Raw genomic sequence first — 20,069 nt, forward strand, 5'->3', positions numbered from 1 at the left:
ATCACACGCAGTGTAAATAGTAACACGAGGCACGGAGCGTGAAGCACTCACAGCCTTCGACTCGACACGAGGCACGGAGCGTGAAGCACTCACAGCCGCAGACACGACACGAGGCACGGAGCGTGACGCGCTCCAGCCGCAGACTCGACACGAGGCACGGAGCGTGAAGCGCTCCAGCCGCAGACTCGACACGAGGCACGGAGCGTGAAGCGCTCCAGCCGCAGACTCGACACGAGGCACGGAGCGTGAAGCGCTCCAGCCGCAGACTCGACACGAGGCACGGAGCGTGAAGCGCTCCAGCCGCAGACTCGACACGAGGCACGGAGCGTGAAGCGCTCCAGCCGCAGACTCGACACGAGGCACGGAGCGTGAAGCGCTCCAGCCGCAGACTCGACACGAGGCACGGAGCGTGAAGCGCTCCAGCCGCAGACTCGACACGAGGCACGGAGCGTGAAGCGCTCCAGCCGCAGACTCGACACGAGGCACGGAGCGTGAAGTGCTCCAGCCGCAGACTCGGCACGAGGCACGGAGCGTGAAGCGCTCCAGCCGCAGACTCGGCACGGAGCGTGAAACACTCACAGTGCAAAAGCTAATACAAGGCCCGGAGCGTGAAACACTCACAGCCACAGTAATAACACGATGCACACAGCCGAAAAACTCACAGCCCAAGTGCTAAGTCACTTAGAGCAACGACGACAACACTAGCTGCTAGCGGAGCTGTTAAACTTAGCAAATGGCGGCAGTGCAGACAAAGTACTTCAAGGAGTGGAAAACACTCACGGCAAGCCCAACACAGTACACTATACTGGTCCTGATACACACACTACCACGTAGTTAACGGGGTTAGTGACACAACTAAACAAATAGCCAGCTTTCATCCAAACAACACAGCTAACATGCACAGAGGAAAATACCCAGCAGGGCAGCGGCAAAGGCGCGCACCCGGCGTTTAGGAAGGTGTACTCACAACAGGCGTCAGTCAAAGAATATAAAAAACGGTGAAGCCGTGTCTGCAGCCTCTGGAGGATGTGTGCAGTGCACGTAGCTCCAACCGAAGGTAGGTTGTGAGGCTACAAGCGAGAGCGGCAATCGCAGCTAAATGCGTTCTCAACCTCTAAGAATGCGAGAATGTAGAAAAGAAGCGAGCGCTGGGTGCGTCTGGTATATAAAGACAACCAGTGACGTCACCCAGGTCACATTCAATGGCATGACTTTGTTGGTATATATTCCGGACCTCTGTGCTGCGCACATGTAGTTATCCAGATGCTAAAGCACCGCCCTCTGGCGGTCAGGAGGAATGAAATAGAACTTGCATTTCTGGCTGTTAAAGGCTCAAAGAATTATGATGCTGTTTCTTTAGTATGAATGTATAAAAGTAAGTTTGCCTCAAGCCGTTATATAGTTTTTGGTGTTGCGATGGGTGGGGGAAACGAGCACCGGAAATGTTTGCCATCCATACTCACTGTGAGGAAGATGGCATCAATGGCCTCCTGCAGGGCCTGGACAACCTGAGGTTTCTTCTCCTTAAACTTCTCCAGAATGGTTGGTACCACCTAAAGGAGACATCACGGAGTGTGAGCTGCACTGGCATAAAATACCTCCGTCTAAACCAGTTTACAGCTAGTGGTGAGGTAAAATGTTTGTTGAGATTTGGATCAGACATGGTCTTTGGCCACAGGCTGACTAACACACAAAACACACAGGCATGATCTTAATGGACAAGATGTGTTTATATATTTATGATAACTTGGTACACTTCAATGCACATCCAACTCTTATAAAAATAAACTTTCAGTGTCGTTCTGGATAAACAAACCAAACAACAACCAGAAGGAGGACCTTCATGCACAGAGATTTAGCCATTTTCTGCTTTTATGTCACAGTAACAGGACCTAAGTGATGACATCACAGGTTCTGAAGGTGGGCGTGGCTGTATCAGACAGGCAGTCCATTGGAAAAGTTGCTGATCTTCCATTTGAATGCAGCTGCACCATCATGATGCAAACCAGGATCGACTGTTGGCTCAAAAGGACTGAACCCCAGTCCTGTTAAATGAAGCACACACTACAGTTCTTTGAATGACCACTTGAGGCTGGTTCAAAAAGGGAGACATTCTCCGTAGACCCCTATGTTAAAGTGCCAAGACATTCTTCGTAGACCCCCATGTTAAAGTAACCAATGCTGAGTATGGGCCTCCTGGTGCGTTCATTTCAAACTTGTCAACTAGTGCAAATAACATTCTGATCATTGGTGACTTGAACATTCATATAAATAAGCCTTCTGATCCCCTCTGCAAATCATTTATGGAAATTGTGGATGCATTAGGATTTCGGTAATGCATTCAGGACTCGACGCAGATTAGTGGAAATACCCTGGATCTGGTTCTTGGACGTGGTATTACTGTCACGAATATTGACATCATGCCTGTCAAATGTATTCCTGGGGCCAGAGCTACCGACACTGCATTCCATCTTAGGGTGCTGACGCTGCAGATGTGAAGACAGACTAAGGAACATGACGCGATGTAGTCACATAGTTATTCACGTCGGCACCAATGATGTCAGGATAAAGCACTCAGAGGTCATAAAAATGGACATAGAAAGGACTTGTGACCTTGCCAGAAAGATGTGTCAGCATCGATTAATAGTCTCTGGTCTCCTCCCCTCCCGGGGTAATGATGAGGCGTTTAGCATGCTGACATTGTTAAACAGGTGGCTGGTGCAATTTTGTAGACAGCAAGGCTTCAGTGGCCTGCTGATGCCAGATGGCCTTCACCCTACTGGGAAATACGCCGCCATCTTGTCTGCAAACATAGATAGAGCTCTACAGGGAGGGTAACATTAGGAATTTACAGCAGACCACGGAGCAAGTGATTAGAGACCCTGCAAGGCTTATGACAAATGTGGGTGTGGAATCCATTAGCTTAGCTGGGAAACTAGTGCAGAAAATCCACTATGGTGATAGTGCAGTTTATCTGCCAGGGAGGGAAATTCAACAAGTTGAGACTGTGGCCTGCTTCCGTAGACGTGTCCATAAAAATCATAGAGGGATATGCGTTGCAAACTTAATACCCATTACTACATTGGATGATGTTGAAATTGAGGATGGCCCAGTGGTTGTTCCAGCAATAGCAAAGATTTTGTGTCTGCTATCTACAAAGCGCGTGGAATGTCTCAAACCTAAACCTACTTCTAGGCATCTCATATATGCTACTCTGGAACCACTCCTAAATCCAAACAGTTCAAATGTCAACCCCACTGAGGTCCTTAGCCTGGGTCTTATTAACATAAGATCACTGTCCTCAAAATCATTGTTGATTAATGATCTAATTATGGATCATCACTTAGATATAATTGGGTGATGTGAAACTTGGCTTAAACCTACAGCTGTCTTCCCCTCAAATGAGGCCTGCCCACCAGCATATACATTTAGTCACGTCCCTCGTGATGCAAAGCAAGGCGGGGGTGTTGCTCTTATTTATAAATCTAGGTTTAGCTTATTAGCTGTTGGGGGGTCACAAATATAACTTGTTTGAGCATCTGATTCTCCGCTTTGCTCAGGATATTACACATTGCTAAAGTCAGAAGTATAAAAATCAGCTGTATTACTTTGTCACTGTATATAGGCCTCCTGGCCCATATTCTCAATTCTTAGATTAATTTGGTGCGTTCATCTCTATCTAGTCAACTAGTGCAGATAGCATTATGATCATTGGTGACTTCAACATTTATTTAAATAAGCCTTCTGATCCCCTCTGCAAATCATTTATGGAACTTGTGGATGCATTAGGATTTCGACAATGCATTCGGGACTCAACGCACATTAGTGGAAATACCCTGGATTTGGTTCTCACACGTGGTATTGCTGTCACGAATATTGACATCATGCCTCTTACATCAGTGGTCTCTGATCAATCACTTATTAAGTTTACAGTTTCGCTGCTGTGTTTAGTGGAACAACAACCATATATATCACTATCATGGTGATGCATCAACTCCTCAACTAAGACCAAACTCAAAGCTAGACTGCCTGAGGTCTTAGCTTCACATATGGCAAATACCCAAGCAGTAGACAGACTTGTGGATAGTTTAAACTTAGTGCTCAAAACTACACTCGACATGATTGCGCCACCTGTGTTAAAACCTTGCTCCCCAAAATCACAGTCACCTTGGCTCAATGATTACCTGAATGACCTCAAGTATAAGGCTAGAGGTCTAGAACAGAAATGGCGTTGTTCAAAATTAGAAGTATTCCACCTTGCATGGCATGATGCTATTTTAGACTATAAGCATGCATTATTGGCAACAAACCGGACCTATTAGTCTGATTTGATCAACAAAAACAAGCATAACTCAAAGTTCTTGTTCGACACGGTGGCAACACTTATTCATGGACAACCACCTGTAGTTTGCTCTCCTTTTACAGAACAAGATTTCCTGGATTACTTTGAGAAGAAAATAGAAGACATTAGGTTAAACATATCCCAGCATGCCTTAACCCAGCCACTACACCATGCTATTGAGGTGGGTGCCATTACTTAGGTGTTACCTAGATTTACAGAATTTGATAGTATCTCACTAGGCGTGCTGACGAAACTCGTAATGTCAACAAAAAGCACAACCTGTTTATTTGATCCTATACCAACAAAACTGTTTAAGGACCTGTGGCCCACTCTTGGGTTGACTGTGCTGGAAATTATTAATCTTTCTTTAATTTCTGGATCTGTTCCTAAATGTTTCAAATCTGCAGTGATTAAACTGTTACTTAAGAAACCTAATCTTGACCCTAGTATATTGAAAAACTATTGGCCGATATCAAATCTATCATTTTGCTCTAAAATTCTGGAAAAAGTGGTGTCACGGCAGCTCGTAGACTATCTTACTGAGAATAATCTCTGAGCCACCGCAGTCTGCTTTTAGAAAATATCATTCCACAGAGACGGCTCTCACTAAAGTGGTGAATGATCTTCTGCTTACAATGGATTTGGACACCACTACGGTTCTGGTGCTGTTAGATCTCAGTGCTGCATTATAAAGTGGATCATCATATTCTACTTGATAGGCTGGAAAATCATTTTGGGATTACTGGGAGTGCCCTTGCATGGCTGACGTCATACTTGACCAGTCGTTCTCACTGTGTTTTGTACAGTAACACAATCTCTAACCTTAGTGACATGAAATTTGGGGTTCCACAGGGGTCTGTCTTAGGCCCCCTGCTTTTCTCCCGTTATATAGCACCCCTTGGGCACATATTGCGCCGTTTTGGGATTACCTTTCACTGCTATGAAGATGATACTCAGTTATACATGCTGATAACTGCTGGTAATCTCGTTCACATAAAATCCTTAGAAGATTGCTTTGCATCAGTGAGATGTTGGATGTCTAGAAACGTCCTACTTTTAAACTCTGATAAGACTGAAATAATGGTTCTTGGTCCAGTGAGACATCAGCATCAATTTGACCAGTTAACACGCAGCCTAGGCTCGTGTGTCATACGTCACACTGACAAAGTGAGGAACCTTGGGGTAATTTTTGATCCTGCATTGTCCTTTGACCTCCACATTAGAAATATTACGAGGACTGCTTTCTTCCACCTGCGAAATATTGCGAAGATTGTCACATCCCATCTATGGCTGATGCTGAGACCCTGCTCCATGCGTTTATCTCTTCTAGATTGGACTACTGCAGTGTTCTATTTTCTGGTTTACTGCAGTCCAGCATTAGGGCTCTCCAAATGGTTCAAAATGCTGCAGCCAGACTTTTGAGCTTTGAAGCACAAAAGTTTGACCACAGTTTTTCTCTCTGTTTAAGGTGCAACTCCATCCAGAGATGGGAGTTGTATTTGTGCTGGAGACCCTCCTGTCCTGTGCACAAACACCATTTCCTGTATATTCGTTTTGTGAATTGTTCTGTAATTTATGTCTGTAGCATGGCCCAAGCAGAGGGTCACACCTTTGAGTCTGGTCTGTTTGAGGTTTCTTCCTCAGAGGGAGTTTTTCCTTACTGATGTTGCTCTGCGGGGTTGGTAAGGGTAGACCTTACTTGTGTGAAGTGCCTTGAATTACCAAAATTTGACACTGTCCATACCACAATTTAATACAACAATTAAGCACTTTATGTTTCACAGGTTTTAGAGTGCCTCACTTCATGCACATGGAAAACTTCCTCCTTATCTGTTGCTCCATTTATAAAAAAAATACCAAGAGAACAGCTAAAGCAAATGCATTTTTCTTGAATAACTATCAGTCCTGAATAAATGTGACTGTGTTAAAATGAAGTCAGAAAAATAAGCCCCAAATATCAGTACATAATCACACAGATTTTTACACTGTAAAGCAAACTGTGAACATGACCACATTCTAGAGGGCAACATCTTTGATACTGTAAGAAACAACCGCTCACTGCAGTACCAGAAAAAATGTCTTTAAAGGGGTTTAGAACATCAGTGATGCACGACTTCACTGAACAATGCCGAAGTGTAAACACAAACTGAATGATTTTTTTTTCTGATTGTTTGCTGTCAGATGCTCACCTGGCCTGCATATGGTCCAAACTTCTTCCTGAGACTGGTGGCCAGCCCAGCTAGGCATTTAGCAGCCAATGTTACCAACATCACATTGGCATCTTTCCCCACCACCTGCAACACAAAACACATCTTCACCTGAAAACCTTGTCAACCAAAAATTTACCACCATAGTCCTCTGTGGAATGCCTCTAAACCACGCAAATTAAATAAAGAGTGTTCTGACAGCACAATATCCAAATGCGGCTTTTGGTACAAGTGCTTCTACATTCTGCTAACATGTCAAGGACTTGTACCAAGCTTTCCAAAATTCCTCCTAAAAATGTGACAGAAGTTGATTTCAGAATGCAGGCACCAACTCGTGAAACCAGCAGTGTCTAGGTTTGTTAATCAAGGGCCATAACTCCACCAAAATGTGTCAAATCTAGTACATTGCAGTATGCATATTATCAACCTATAACAAGGATATGTTCCAAGTTACATGAACTATCATCATCATCTTCAACCTCTTTTCCGGGTTCGGGTCGTGGGGGCAACAGCTCCAGCAGGGGACCCCAGACTTCCCTTTCCCTGAAACTGACCTTTATCACCATTTTTGCTGTTTTTACCCCATAATACCAGAACATTCAGTCATAGATAGTCTAAACTATACCTCTGTGGAATTGTTATCACCAGACAAATAATGTGGTATAGTTTTTAAACACGATTGGAGCACTTTTACATTTTGACTTCTGTAATTCTTCACTGATTAATTCATTCCCTACCTGACTACAGCTACCAACCTAGGATGGTTATCAAACATTTTTGTGTAAGCCATGGTACACTAAGGCTGGATTCTAAGTGTCGTTTCATCACCTTACGTGGTACTGATTAGGTCAAACTTGATGACTGGCTCATTGACTAGTGCTGATATTTGCCATTTGGAATGCTTATGCATTTTGGGTCAAGGATGAACACTGCAAAAATGGAACATTTTTGGAGAAATTTGCAATATTAGCTAACAACAGTGAACAATGGACGCTGTGCTGCAATGCACCATGGGATTTTGGGGTTTTGGGGTTTTAAATGTTGTTAAGAGCTATTGATTTATTGTGTTTTTGTAGTTCAATTGGTTTAGTCAGTTTAGTTAACTGTCATGTTGCTGTTACCATGAGTGAGTTAAGTGTCATGTTGCCATTACCGTGAATGAGGGAGTGAGGAGTGTAGTGCGTTACAGATATTAGCTAACACCACACACTGAAATATGAACACTGATAATTACATTCTGGACTCACATGCCATTCCAACAGGGGGCGGTAAATCATCTATACATTAAAAGCGTGCATGATTTTATTTTGTAAGTTCAATGTAAGTACAACCCCAATTCCAATGAAGTTGGGACATTGTGTGAAATGTAAATAAAAACTGAATACATTGATTTGTAAATCCTCTTCAACCTATATTCAACTGAATACACCACAAAGACAAGATATTTAATGTTTAAACTGATAGACTTTTTTGTTTTTGTGCAAATATTTGCTAATTTTGAAATGGATGCCTGCAAACACATTTCAAAAAAGCTGGGACAGGGGCAACAAAAGACTGGGAAGTTGATGAATACGCAAAGAACACCTGTTTGGAACATTCCACAGGTGAACAGGTTAACTAGAAACAGGTGAGTGTCATGATTGGGTATAAAAGGAGCATCCCCAAAAGGCTCAGCCGTTCACAAGCAAAGATGGGGTGAGGATCACCACTTTGTGAACAACTGCATGAAAAAATAGTCCAAAAGTTTAAGAACAATGTTTCTCAACATTCAATTGCAAGGAATTTAGGGATTCCATCATCTACAGTCCATAATATAATCAGAAGATTCAGAGGATCTGGAGAACTTTCTACACATATGAGGCAAGGCCGAAAGCCAACACTGAATGCCCGTGACCTTCGATCCCTCAGGCGGCACAGCATTAAAAACCGACATCTTTGTGTAAAGGATCTTACCGCGTGGGCTCAGGAACACTTCAGAAAACCATTGTCAGTTAACACAGTTCATCACTTCATCTACAAGTACAAGTTAAAACTCTACCATGCAAAGTGAAAGCCAAACATCAACAACATCCAGAAGCACCATCACCTTCTCTGGGCCCGAGCTCATATGAAATGGACAGACACAAAGTGGAAAAGTGTGCTATGGTCTAATTAGTCCACATTTGAAATTTTTGGAAATCATGGACGTCGTGTCCTCCAGACAAAAGAGGAAAAGACCATCCAGATTGTTACCAGTGCAGAGTTCAAAAGCCAGCATCTGTGATGGTATGGGGGTGTGTTAGTGCCCATGGCATGGGCAACTTACACATCTGTGATGGCACCATCAATGCTGAAAGGTACATCCAGGTTTTGGAGCAACACATGCTGCTATTCAAGCAACATCTTTTTCAGGGACGTCCCTGCTTATTTCAGCAAGACGATGCCAAGACACATTCTGCACGTGTTACAACAGCGTGGCTTCGTAGTAAAAGAGTGCGGGTACTAGACTGGCCTACCTGCAGTCCAGACCTGTCACCCAATGAAAATGTGTGGCGCGTTATGAAATGCAAAATACGACAATGGAAACCCAGAACTGTTGAACAACTGAACTCGTACATCAAGCAAGAATGGGAAAGAATTCCACCTACAAAGCTTCAACAATTAGTGTTGTCAGTTCCCAAACGCTTATTGAGTGTTGTTACAAGGAAAGGTGATGTAACACAGTGGTAAACATAAAACAATAACACAAAAAATAAAGTTGATCAGTTTGAACATTAAATATCTTGTCTTTGTGGTGTATTCAATTGAATATAGGTTGAAGAGGATTTGCAAATCATTGTATTCTGTTTTCATTTACATTTTACACAACGTCCCAACTTCACTGTACATAATACCATTGCTAAGAATTACATGGATGACATAAGAAAGTGAAAATGCTAATTTCCATTGTGGTCCATTTAAAAATCAAATGACAAAATAGAAGTAATAATAACATAATAATAACAGTAGTGTGTATATGGTAACAAGAACCTGAAAAAATTATAAATACATTAAGACAGTAAATTAATATTTAAAATTATATAATTAACAGGAAATAAAAGGGTTGAGTTCTTCTTCTAAAAACTGTTGAGGTCTAAGGTTTTAAAACATTCTGGACTCTTACACCATTCCAACTACTGTAATTATTGAAACTTTGCATAATTTATTACCACCCTTGAAAAATGTCAGCTACCTATTTTATAAACATTACCCAATCGAGAGCCCGTGGATCCCCATGGGCAACACGCTAGTTATCATTAAGACAGACAGACATGAATTCGTACCAAGTTACATGAAATTCCTACTAAACATGTGAGAGGAGTTGATTTCAGAATGCAGGCACCCAAGCATGAAACTGAGGGAGTCTAGCGTTGTTAATCCAAGGCCATCAATGGCAAAATGAGCCCAACTGGAGGAATATGAAAATATGCTCATTTCCCAACTTATAACAAGGATTTGTACAAAGTTACATAAAATTGCTCCTAAAAGTGTGACAGGAGCTGATTTCAGAATGCTTGTACCTTTTTTGGGTAGGAGGGAGGTACGTACCTATATACGTACATACATACATACACCACTGCCAGAGCTGCCAGGGTCTGCTGCTTTGTGTGGGTTGACACCCCTCAGCATGCGCCTCACCTCGTGCTCCCCCACCATGACGTTGCTCTGGGCCACTGGCGGCGACATGGCTGCACCTGATGTCAGTCTCGAAGTGAGCAAAAAAGAGATTTAACTCTTCTGCCTGTGCAGCGTCACCTTCAGCAGCTCTGATGCCGAGTTTGTAGTTGGCGAGGTGCTGGACCGCCGTCTATGCCTGCCTGCTGTTGTTGCTGTCCAGGTGGTCATCCATCCTCCTTCTAAAGTCCTCCTTGGTCTTCCAGATGCCTCTCTTCAGGTTGGCGTGGGCTGTGCTGTAGAGAGCCCCGTCACCAGCTTTGAAGGTGGAGTCTCTCTCCATCAGCAGCTCCTTCACCTCCCTGTCATCCAGGGTTTCTGATTGGGGTCGACCCGGATGATGCGTTTCTCTATTGTGACCGTATCTACACAGTTCTTAATGTAACACAGTATAGTGTATGTAAACACATCCAGGTCCTCATCCTCAAAGATGTGCTGATTTTAAAGTGCTTTATAAATAAAGTTGAGTTGAGATGCGTCCCAGTCAGTGCTGTTGAAGCCGTCCTGCAGCTGCTGAGAAGCACCGCCTGGTCGTGTTTTGACTGGTGGAGGGGGTGGATTTCCGGAGGGATGAATTGCAGAGACATGTGGTCTGACTTGTCTATGTGTGGTGCAGGTCTGGCCCTGTAACCTAGCTTAATATTGGTGTAAACATTGTCCAGTGTACTTCCTCCTCTTGTGGCACATTTGACGTGTTGATGATGTCTGTGTTGATGAAGTTTCGATAGCAGAGTCTCGGACTGAAGTGTGAAGCCAAGTTTCAGTAAAGACTAGGACACAGTGGTGTAGTTATCTGAAGCCGTCTGCAGCCTCAATTCATCCATTTTATTAGAGAAGGATCTTACATTGGTGAGGGAGAGGCTGGAAAGCAATGGTTTGTGGAGCCACTTCCGTAGCCTGGCTTGTCCACTGGCCCTGCATGCACGTTTTTTGCTTGTTGGGATGGTGAGCCACGGAGAGACAGGGTCCCTTGTTATGTTACCGGGATGTTGTAAGAATGAGAAGTTCTGCTGTGATACTTCTCTCACATGAACTTCAATTTTAATCAGATCGCGTCAACTGTAGGTGGTGTTAGCTCGACACTGCACTGAAAGTGTGAGCACAGACACGCTGCATCTGCACGTGCCACTATCTTGCTTCACCACAACATAATCTCCCTTCTGGGATTATTATTAAGACAAAAACTAGAAACACATTAATCCAGTAAAGTGGTGGCTGAGTATACCTTCTTTAGTGCTCTAACCAGGTCTCCATAGTCTCCATTCTCTAGTTTGTGGTTCTTGGTCAGAGCCTCGACAACCTCCAGAGCTTCTTTCCTCTCCTGCCACTTTTTAGCTTCCTGTTGAAACAAACACCTCATCATAAAGGCTTTCATAACGTACAGCAGGTTAAAGGGAATGTTTCCACATTTTTAGGAGCCTCTGACAAGTATACAAAACTCACTATTTTCTCGTAGAAATCTTTAGGAACCTTGGAGAGAATCTCCACAGCTTCCAGAAGTTCATACGGATCCACAGCTGCTGCAGTTTCCTCCTCATCCTCTCCTGGAGGAAAGAAAGCATCAAAGTCTGAGATTACAAGCACCAATGCAGCAATGCTGCTGAACCTCAAGGTAACACCTAAAACAGCTGTGGACCATTTAGCCATGACTCCTTGTGCTCTACTTCCTGTGTCAGAGTGCAGCAGAAATATGATGACTTTCAGGAGGTGGTTCCATAGTGTCATCGATGCAGAAGCACATGCTCTGAAACCTGGTCAGTTTTTTGGGACAGTTTCAGAGAGATCACTAATTATAACATGCTTCATTTGCATTGCGTCTGGGACACGTGTATGGAGCTGATAGACTTCACTCAACAAAGCTTCAAGTATATTTCTGCAGCAGTAGAACAAACTGCGAAGCTGCAAATAGGCAACGGGACTATTATGATGTCGGAGCTGAAACGCAAGTGAATGGTCAATAAGATCAAGGTGTAAGGTGTAAGTTAGGTCAGCAGTCCTCCAGCAGCCTCTGCCTCACAGCTGTGACGGCCAGTCTGGGGACGCCACTCCATGCATCTATGGACTGCCCAAAATCCACAAACAGGACGTGCCACTCAGGTCTATTGTATGCAGCACAGATTCCATCGCTTACAATTTGGCCAAGCACCTCAAGTGGATTTTGGCTCCTCTAGTGGGTAACTCAGACCACCATGTGGAAAACACAAGATTTTGTGAACAAGATCAAGGACCTTCAGCTGGAGGCAGATGAAACTATGGTGTCATTCGATGTGACATCCTTGTTTACCTGCATCCCCACCGCTGAGGCCGTCACAGCTGTGAGGTAGAGGCTGCTGGAGGACACGTATCTATTTGAAAGGACCAAACTTACACCAGACCACATCTGCCAACTCTTGGAGATCTGTCTTAACACCACACATTTCCTGTTTAGGGGGAATTACTACAAGGCAGATCCATGGTTGTGCGATGGGCTCTCTGGTATCCTCATTGTGGCCAATCTGTACATGGAGCTAGTGGAGAAGACAGCCTTGGTGTCGTTCATGGGCATCTCTCCCAGTCACTGGTTCAGATATGTCAATGATACATGGGTTAAAATGAAGCAACAGGAAGTGGAGGCCTTTACAGAGCACATCAACTCGGTGGACTCCAGTATCAAGTTCACACGTGAGGATGCCAGAAACAACCACTTAGCCTTCTTGGACTGTGATGTTAAGGTTGGAAAGAACAGGTAGCTCCAGACAGGGGTTTACAGAAAACCCCCTCACACTGACCAATATCTGCTCTGTGGCTCAAACCACCCCCTTGAACACAAGCTCAGGGTGATCAGGACTCTTCAACACAGAGCCCTACAGGTGCCCACAACTACAGAGGGAAGGGCTAAAGAACAACAACTTGTCCGGAAAGCCCTCACAGTATGTGGGTACCCACGATGGTCCCTGGACAAAGTGCAGAAGTCCCAAAGATCAAAGAGACCAGACAGACAGGAGACGGAGCCAAGAAGAAGAGGAGTCTCTCCCGTATTTAGCAGGAGTAGGGGAAAAACTACAGAGGATCTTCAGACAGCACAAAATCCCAGTTTACTTTAAACCTGTTAACACCTTGAGACAAACAGTTTCAAACAGAGCAATGTAGTGTATTCTATCAGATGTCAGGAAAACTGTGAAGAACACTACATAGGTGAGACTAAGCAGCCATTGCACAAAAAACTATACCAGCCTTTTGTGCAACAGCTGGTATAGCCGTTGCACAAAAGGCTGAGAGAGGGCGCCGGTGAACCTCAGTCTACAGGTCATCTCCACCTTAAGCCCCTTTCACATTGGCGTATTCGTTGAGATGTGTACTGCAGCGTTGTGTTTCATACTTGCAGCTGCGTGTGTTCGCTTTTTAATGTGTGCACACAGCCACGTGTACCATGCCGCCCTCTGTGGAAATGTTCTCTGTTCTCTACTGCAGGTGTGGTGCGGCTCAAAAACAGAGTCATTTAATATTGTCATTATTATTTATTTATTTATTTTTTGTCTTGGTGGATCACTTTCATTGTGTACAGATGCTGCTGAGTCTGGCTGTGCTAAATGCTGCTCTGAACGAAACGCTGTGACTCGTTAATCTTTTAAACCTCCGGTTGCTCCGATCAGGTCCACTGATTTGATCAGACCTCATCGATCAGGTTCGTCTGATGAGCGCACCGACATGTAAGCGAGTGCGCTTTTATTTTAAAGAGTCACAGCTCTTTTCAGGTTTGATCAGACCTGATCGATCAGGGCGTTTGATGATCACACCGACATGCAGCGAGTGCGCAATTATTTTAAAGTCACAGGTTTGATCAGACACACAGAGAGAGAGAGAGAGAGAGAGAGAGAGAGAGAGAGAGAGAGAGACTGACCGACCGACCGACCGACCTGCTGTTTCTGAATTTCTGAGTTGAGGTTCGATTCCCTGTTCTGAGCACACACAGGCACTGTGGGCTGTGTGATCATGTTCTCAGCTGAATCACTCTGGGTCCAGCACTCAGTTTTTGGTTGTGTACAGGAGCGCCGTGTTGCACAGACTTGCATGCAGTAACGCTGTGCTGCGCAGACCTGCTTAAAACTGTGTCCAGCATTCTACGCCGAAAAAAATTAAACATGTTTAATTTCTTGCGCAGGGAGACAAAAACTCAACATAGAGCTGCTGAAAGTGGGCGGAGAGCTGCTCATCTCAGCATAGACGATACGTCACAATGAGCAGCTCTACGAATACGCCAATGTGAAAGGGGCTTTAAAGACACTAACCACACATTTGAGGACAAGGAAGTTAAAATCTTAGCCAGAGAAAAGAAATGGTTTGAGAGGGCAGTGAAGGAAGCATTGTATGTGAAACAGTTGAAACCCAGCCTTAACCGGGGAGGGGGTCTGAGACACGCTTTGTCAACTGTTTACAATGGGGTACTCAGGTCAAAGCAGTTTCAGTCTTTTGTTCATGGTAATGAGTCATTCACGTTGTCAGGAGAGTCATCAGGAGAGGTGTCAGTCCCATCGTTAGGAGGGACAGCTGCCCTGTCATTAGGAGAGTGTTAACTAGAGCACAATAGGTGCTAATTAGAACAATTGTTAGTCACTGCCAAAAGCAGTCTGCCTCTCGGTAGGAGGGGTCTGGTTAGGTTTAAAACACTAGCTTTGCTGGCTTCTGTTATTCTTCTCTACAAGAGTCAAGTCAGACTACCAGAGCAAGAAATTTAGCTGAGGAAGCTTCTGTGATTAGAAGCGAAATGTCCTTGCATCAAGCAACCCAGTCCAGTTGAAGATTCAAGCTTTTCTACTATGGAAACCACCTGGACAACTGACAGCCTTTACAGAAACAATGCAACAGATGTTGCATTGTTACGTGATTACATCCAATGAATTAACTGTGTTGGCAATGGTCAGAAACAAACTGCTGGACAATGGCAAAAACAGTTAATTAGCATTTTATGTATTTAATTAATGAGGTATTGTGGGACATGTGATGGTATCTGGGTCCAGGTCTAAAGCAGCTAAACTACATGTGTGAGCAGGACCATCTGCAGCTAAATGTTGCAAAGACAACAGAGCTGTTTGTGGACATGAGGAGAATCAAGGCACCGGTGACCCCTGCATCCATACAGCGGCAGCGTGTGGACATGGCTGACGGTTACAGATATCTGGGGGTGCACACTGACAATAAGATGGACTGGGCTAAAAACAATGAAGCCCTCCACAAGAAGGGCCCGGCCGCCTTTGTTGCCTGAGGAGGCTCCAGTCCTTTAACATGTGCCAGACCATGCTGAAGGTGTTTTATGAGTCTGTGGTAGTCAGTGCTATCATGTTTGCTGCTGTGTGTTGGGGCAGCAGACAGAGCAGATGCAATAAACTGATCAGGAGGCCCAGTGATGATGTTGGGATTAATATAGTATTCTGATTCTGTTTTTATCCTTTTCCCTCCCACTTGTAAAACTAAATAAATGTGCACACCTGCTTAAGGCTACCAGTTTCTGGGACCTACCTTCAGAGTTGTCTCCTCCTTGGGCTTGTTGTTGTTCAAACTTGGCTTTCAGGTCTTGCTGGGAGCGCAGGAACCTGGTCTGTTTGGGTGGAGATGGAGGCAACTTCACCCACTCCTCCTCCAGCTCCTTCAGCTGCAGGAACACAGCACGTAAAGCACAGGCTTAGGATGACTTTACAATGCTGAGGTGAAGTTGAAATGTTAAATATAGTGTAAGAGGGAAGAAGAGTCTCACCTGTACCGAGTTAATACTTTGTAACGAGTGTCTCAGAGCATCTCTGATCCATTTATAGATCTCAACAGCCAGCAGTTTGGCTTCATTCCTCACAGCTTGGTCCCTGGACTCAAACTGCTTGGGTAAAACCTTTACCACAGGCTTCAGAGAGACGATCTTGGATCCAAACTCACTGAGGGAGATGATTAAAAACAGAGGTAAGAAGAGGTACTCTGAATGTAAAAGATGGAGAGGACAACAAACGGTCCAACTCACGACATCAGCTTGTATGTCTGCAGAAAACAAGCACTGTGTCAGGAGACTGTTCCTCTGACTTTTTTTATTTCAGTTCTGCTCTTGGGCCTGTTGGGGGCGCTGTTCATTATTTTGCCTTTCAAACACGCATTGGCTTTATGGTGCGGTTTATTCACAGCTTTGCATAACAATGATGCAGATGAATGACCTCGACCAGTGTGCCTCCTGATGTGACAAAGCAGCACAGAAAAACCTGGACCACCCACATCACTGACATGGATCTTTGTCACATACGGAGTCAGACTACTTTTTGTGAAAGTGCTTAAACTCCAGTACTGGCTTATTAAATTTCCATACTAACTAGAAAATATCGAGCTTCCTTCATGAGACCACAAAACAACAAATGTTTGCCTTTTTAACTGATTAACTCTCTCTGTGGAACAGCAGCGGTAGCTGTGTGCGCCGTTCCTATTTAAAGACAGAACGCTTTTACAAAGTGATACAGCAGTAAGTTCTCTGCATTTCCTGTCTCTTAGACAGTCTCTGATGCTTTTACTGATGATCTAATTGGAGACGTGTGGTGTGAGCAGCACCTCGGTGTAACTTAGAATCCAGAGCGGCACAGAGGACACGTGATATTTCAGCTACAGTTTGCTAGAATGCATACAGGAGATTCCAGCCTGGACCTGATTAATCTTGTTGTGTGGAAATCCTTCAACCATCAACAAATAGTGACGGAGCTGATGTGAAATCCAGTCAGTGTTTTGCTGCCCTGCTACTGTATGCACATGTATCAGCTGTAAAATAATGTCAGTATCTGCATCAACACTAGCACTGATGAACTCAGGGGAGAATTACACTATAAAATGCTCTTATTCAGATACTTTACAATATTATTTTATGGGCACATGTCCAGTGAGTCTCACTGACCTGAGGGCCTTGGTGATGGTCTCGATACAGGCCACCACGATCTTGGGGTTCTTGTTGTCCAGTCCTTTTAGCAGCTCCTCCTGAACCACCTCAGCCTTCTCGATCTCGATGTACATCAGACAGATGTCCATGCCCAGCTCCTTCGCCCGCGCCTTGGGCTGGTTGAACACTTTGGTCACTACGCCCGACACTACTTCACCTGTCGTTCTGCAGAAAACACACAAACCGCACACAGTGGACACAGTTACTGCAAGAACATTTCACACAGGAATTTCAAGATCACCACAGCAGAAAGGCAGAAATACAGACAAAAACAAACACTGGAAACAAACTGACATACACCTTGGTTAACAACTCATTTTTCCACAACTACATTTGGAAAACAATAAACTAAAGTTATTTAAAAATAACAGCTACAACATATTTATTTCACGGTGTCACCTGTTCATGGTCAGGTCCCTAGGTATTTGGACAGAAATGGATTTTGTAATTTTGCCTCTGTACACCAAAACACAGCTGAAGTGAATCAACCTTCAGGGTTAATTCAAGGAGTTTAACAAAAATGTCACATTAACCATTTAAGAACTACAGCCATTTTATGCACAACCCCTCAATTTGGACAAAATAAATAAAAGGACTTGTGTTGACAAAGAGCTTTACTATTAGAGCCAGTTTTCTTGAGATGAGTCAGCTTGATGGATACATGAACATTTCCAAGTACTTCATTTACATCAGTCATTAACACAAACAGGATGGCAAATCTCTCTGTTGGAGGCAGTTCAGACAGACTGAATGGCTGTGCAAGGAGACGAGTGAGGGAAGCCACCAAAACACCAAGACAACTCTGAAGAGTTATATGCTCCTGTGGCTGTGATTGGAGAAAATGTGCACAGTGGAACGTGCGCACAGAGTGCGCAGTCTCTCGCACCACCAGTCACAACTTCATGGCGGAGTGGAACACAGAAGGATTTTCTTAAAATGCAGATGTCCACTTGTTGCTGTGTTATTTCATGAGATTTCTCTATGACATGAGTTATACCGGTTTGCACAGCTGTATGCTGTATGTGTTGAATATGTTGTATGTACCTATCAGTGTTCATTTTTCATGCAGTGATGACTTACTTGCCAGCGACGTGTGCATTTTCAATAAAAGCCAGAGCGGCCTCCAGGCCTTTAAGCTGAGCCACAGCATTAGAATCGGTCACAAACTTCTTTATTAGGCCCAGGTACTTCCCCCACTCTGGACTCTTCTCATCTTCAACCCTCTGAAAGAGCTTCAGAGCTTCCTCATAGCCATTCAGGCGAGCTTTCCACACCTGCATGGGGAGCCAAGGAAGAAGACAAAAGGGTTAGCACTGTGATGTGTCAACACCTCTAATGGGCTTTTTGCCATTTTCTAAGCACCCTAGAGCCCAATGGCAACCTGACAACAATAACTTCAGCTTTTCAAAATTAACTCAAGTATAAAAGTATAACAGGTACCACTTGATTTTCACAAAGCGTTTGACACTGATGACCAGGCTGCCCTCTGGGCCATTCTGAAAATTTGTGGGATCCCACAACAAGTTGCTCAACACTGTAGCAGGCCCAGACTCACAGACTGTGTGCTGTGACGAGTGGGGACAGAGTCTCTGATTTCATCTCGATGGATACTGGTGTTTGCCAAGAATGTTCAATACTCAGGTGGACTGGGTGTTGTAGAAACCAGCACGTTGTATGCCTTTGATGTTGAGTAGTTTTAGTGAGCTTGACTTTGCTGTGGTCTTTGGGGAAGCTGAAGGTTCACTGAACGCAGCATCTCAGAAGCTGAGTGAGGAGCTGGGTCTGGATTTATGAACATCCAGGATTGAGGCAGACAGATCCTGTAGGTGCTTATAGGGTTGGGTATCTTTTCGATCCACCGACATCAATAGACTTTTTGCTTAACAATTCCCTTATTCGTCCTTCAGAGCGGCTGTTGTTTTTGAGGGTGTTTGGAAACTTCCTCTACATTGATTACAGACCAAGCACCGGCTCTGTAATCAACCGTTTCTGCAGCGCGACTCCACTTTGAAGCGTGAACCAATGAAGCAGTGCTTCAATCCGCTGGCTCATTGGTTCGATTCACTGCTCTTCAGAAGTTTCAAGTCCACTTCTTAACCCCTCTCAAAGCCATTAAAATATGTCAATCATGAGTCACTTTTGTGGATTAAAGTCACTAACTGGGACTCTTGTCTTGTTGCAGTCAAGAAATGAGAATCGCCCTCCGTTCTGTTCACACAGCTCCAAACGCTGTGTGGCTCTCTGCCGAGACAAAGTCCGGTTGGAATGAATAACTTCAAAACAAATTGCCGCTTTAAGTTTCTATCTCATATCATTAAAAAGTTATTTAGAATTTAGTAAAGCTTGGTCTTAGCCGTCATATACATCGGCTTTGGCCCCAGAGGGTTAACAACAGAGGAACTAACAGCCGCTCTGACGACCATGCTAGAACGGATGGATGAAGCCGAGGCACGCATTACACACACTGAGGAAGCCTCGGAGCTATGGCGCAAAGAAAAAGCCAGTAAGGAACAGGATATCGAAGCTCTTCGCAATCGTGTGCAAATTCTGGAGAACCAGAGTAGAAGTAATAACGTGCGGCTACTAGGACTGAAAGATGCAAATGGTGCAAATGGGACTTTGCTGGATTGTGTACGTAAACTTTCATCGGAGGGGCTGGAAGTAGATTTGCTGGGAAAAATGGAGATCAAACTTGTGCACAGGACCTTTGGATCAATGCCGAATCCAGACCAACCCCCCAAACCGGTGATGATTCACTTCCTGAGGCAGTCGGCGAGGGATAAGGTGATTAACTTGGCGAAAGAAAAGTGAGGCTTCACATGGGAAGGATGTCACTTGTCTCTCTTCCCTGACATGTCCAAGGAGCTGGCCCAGAAGAGGAAAGCTCCAG

General features: G+C 44.3%; 1 protein-coding gene across 3 annotated transcripts in view; it reads right to left on the reverse strand.

The window, feature by feature from the left end:
• Positions 1 to 20,069, reverse strand: part of ckap5 (cytoskeleton associated protein 5) — a 250,007-nt gene that overhangs the window by 189,136 nt on the left and 40,802 nt on the right. For all 3 annotated transcript variants that reach the window (XM_034175712.1, XM_034175711.1, XM_034175713.1), the window contains exons 3-10: positions 18,260 to 18,453; positions 17,138 to 17,344; positions 15,974 to 16,145; positions 15,739 to 15,871; positions 11,686 to 11,786; positions 11,468 to 11,581; positions 6,532 to 6,636; positions 1,464 to 1,553 (exon numbers count right to left, since the gene is read on the reverse strand). In XM_034175712.1, the coding sequence (XP_034031603.1) occupies positions 1,464 to 1,553; positions 6,532 to 6,636; positions 11,468 to 11,581; positions 11,686 to 11,786; positions 15,739 to 15,871; positions 15,974 to 16,145; positions 17,138 to 17,344; positions 18,260 to 18,453 (1,116 nt within the window). The remainder of the gene's footprint in view (positions 1 to 1,463; positions 1,554 to 6,531; positions 6,637 to 11,467; positions 11,582 to 11,685; positions 11,787 to 15,738; positions 15,872 to 15,973; positions 16,146 to 17,137; positions 17,345 to 18,259; positions 18,454 to 20,069) is intronic.

The sequence above is a fragment of the Thalassophryne amazonica genome, chromosome 8 (genome assembly GCF_902500255.1).
Source record: "Thalassophryne amazonica chromosome 8, fThaAma1.1, whole genome shotgun sequence".
In the NCBI taxonomy this organism is placed as follows: Eukaryota; Metazoa; Chordata; class Actinopteri; order Batrachoidiformes; family Batrachoididae; genus Thalassophryne; species Thalassophryne amazonica.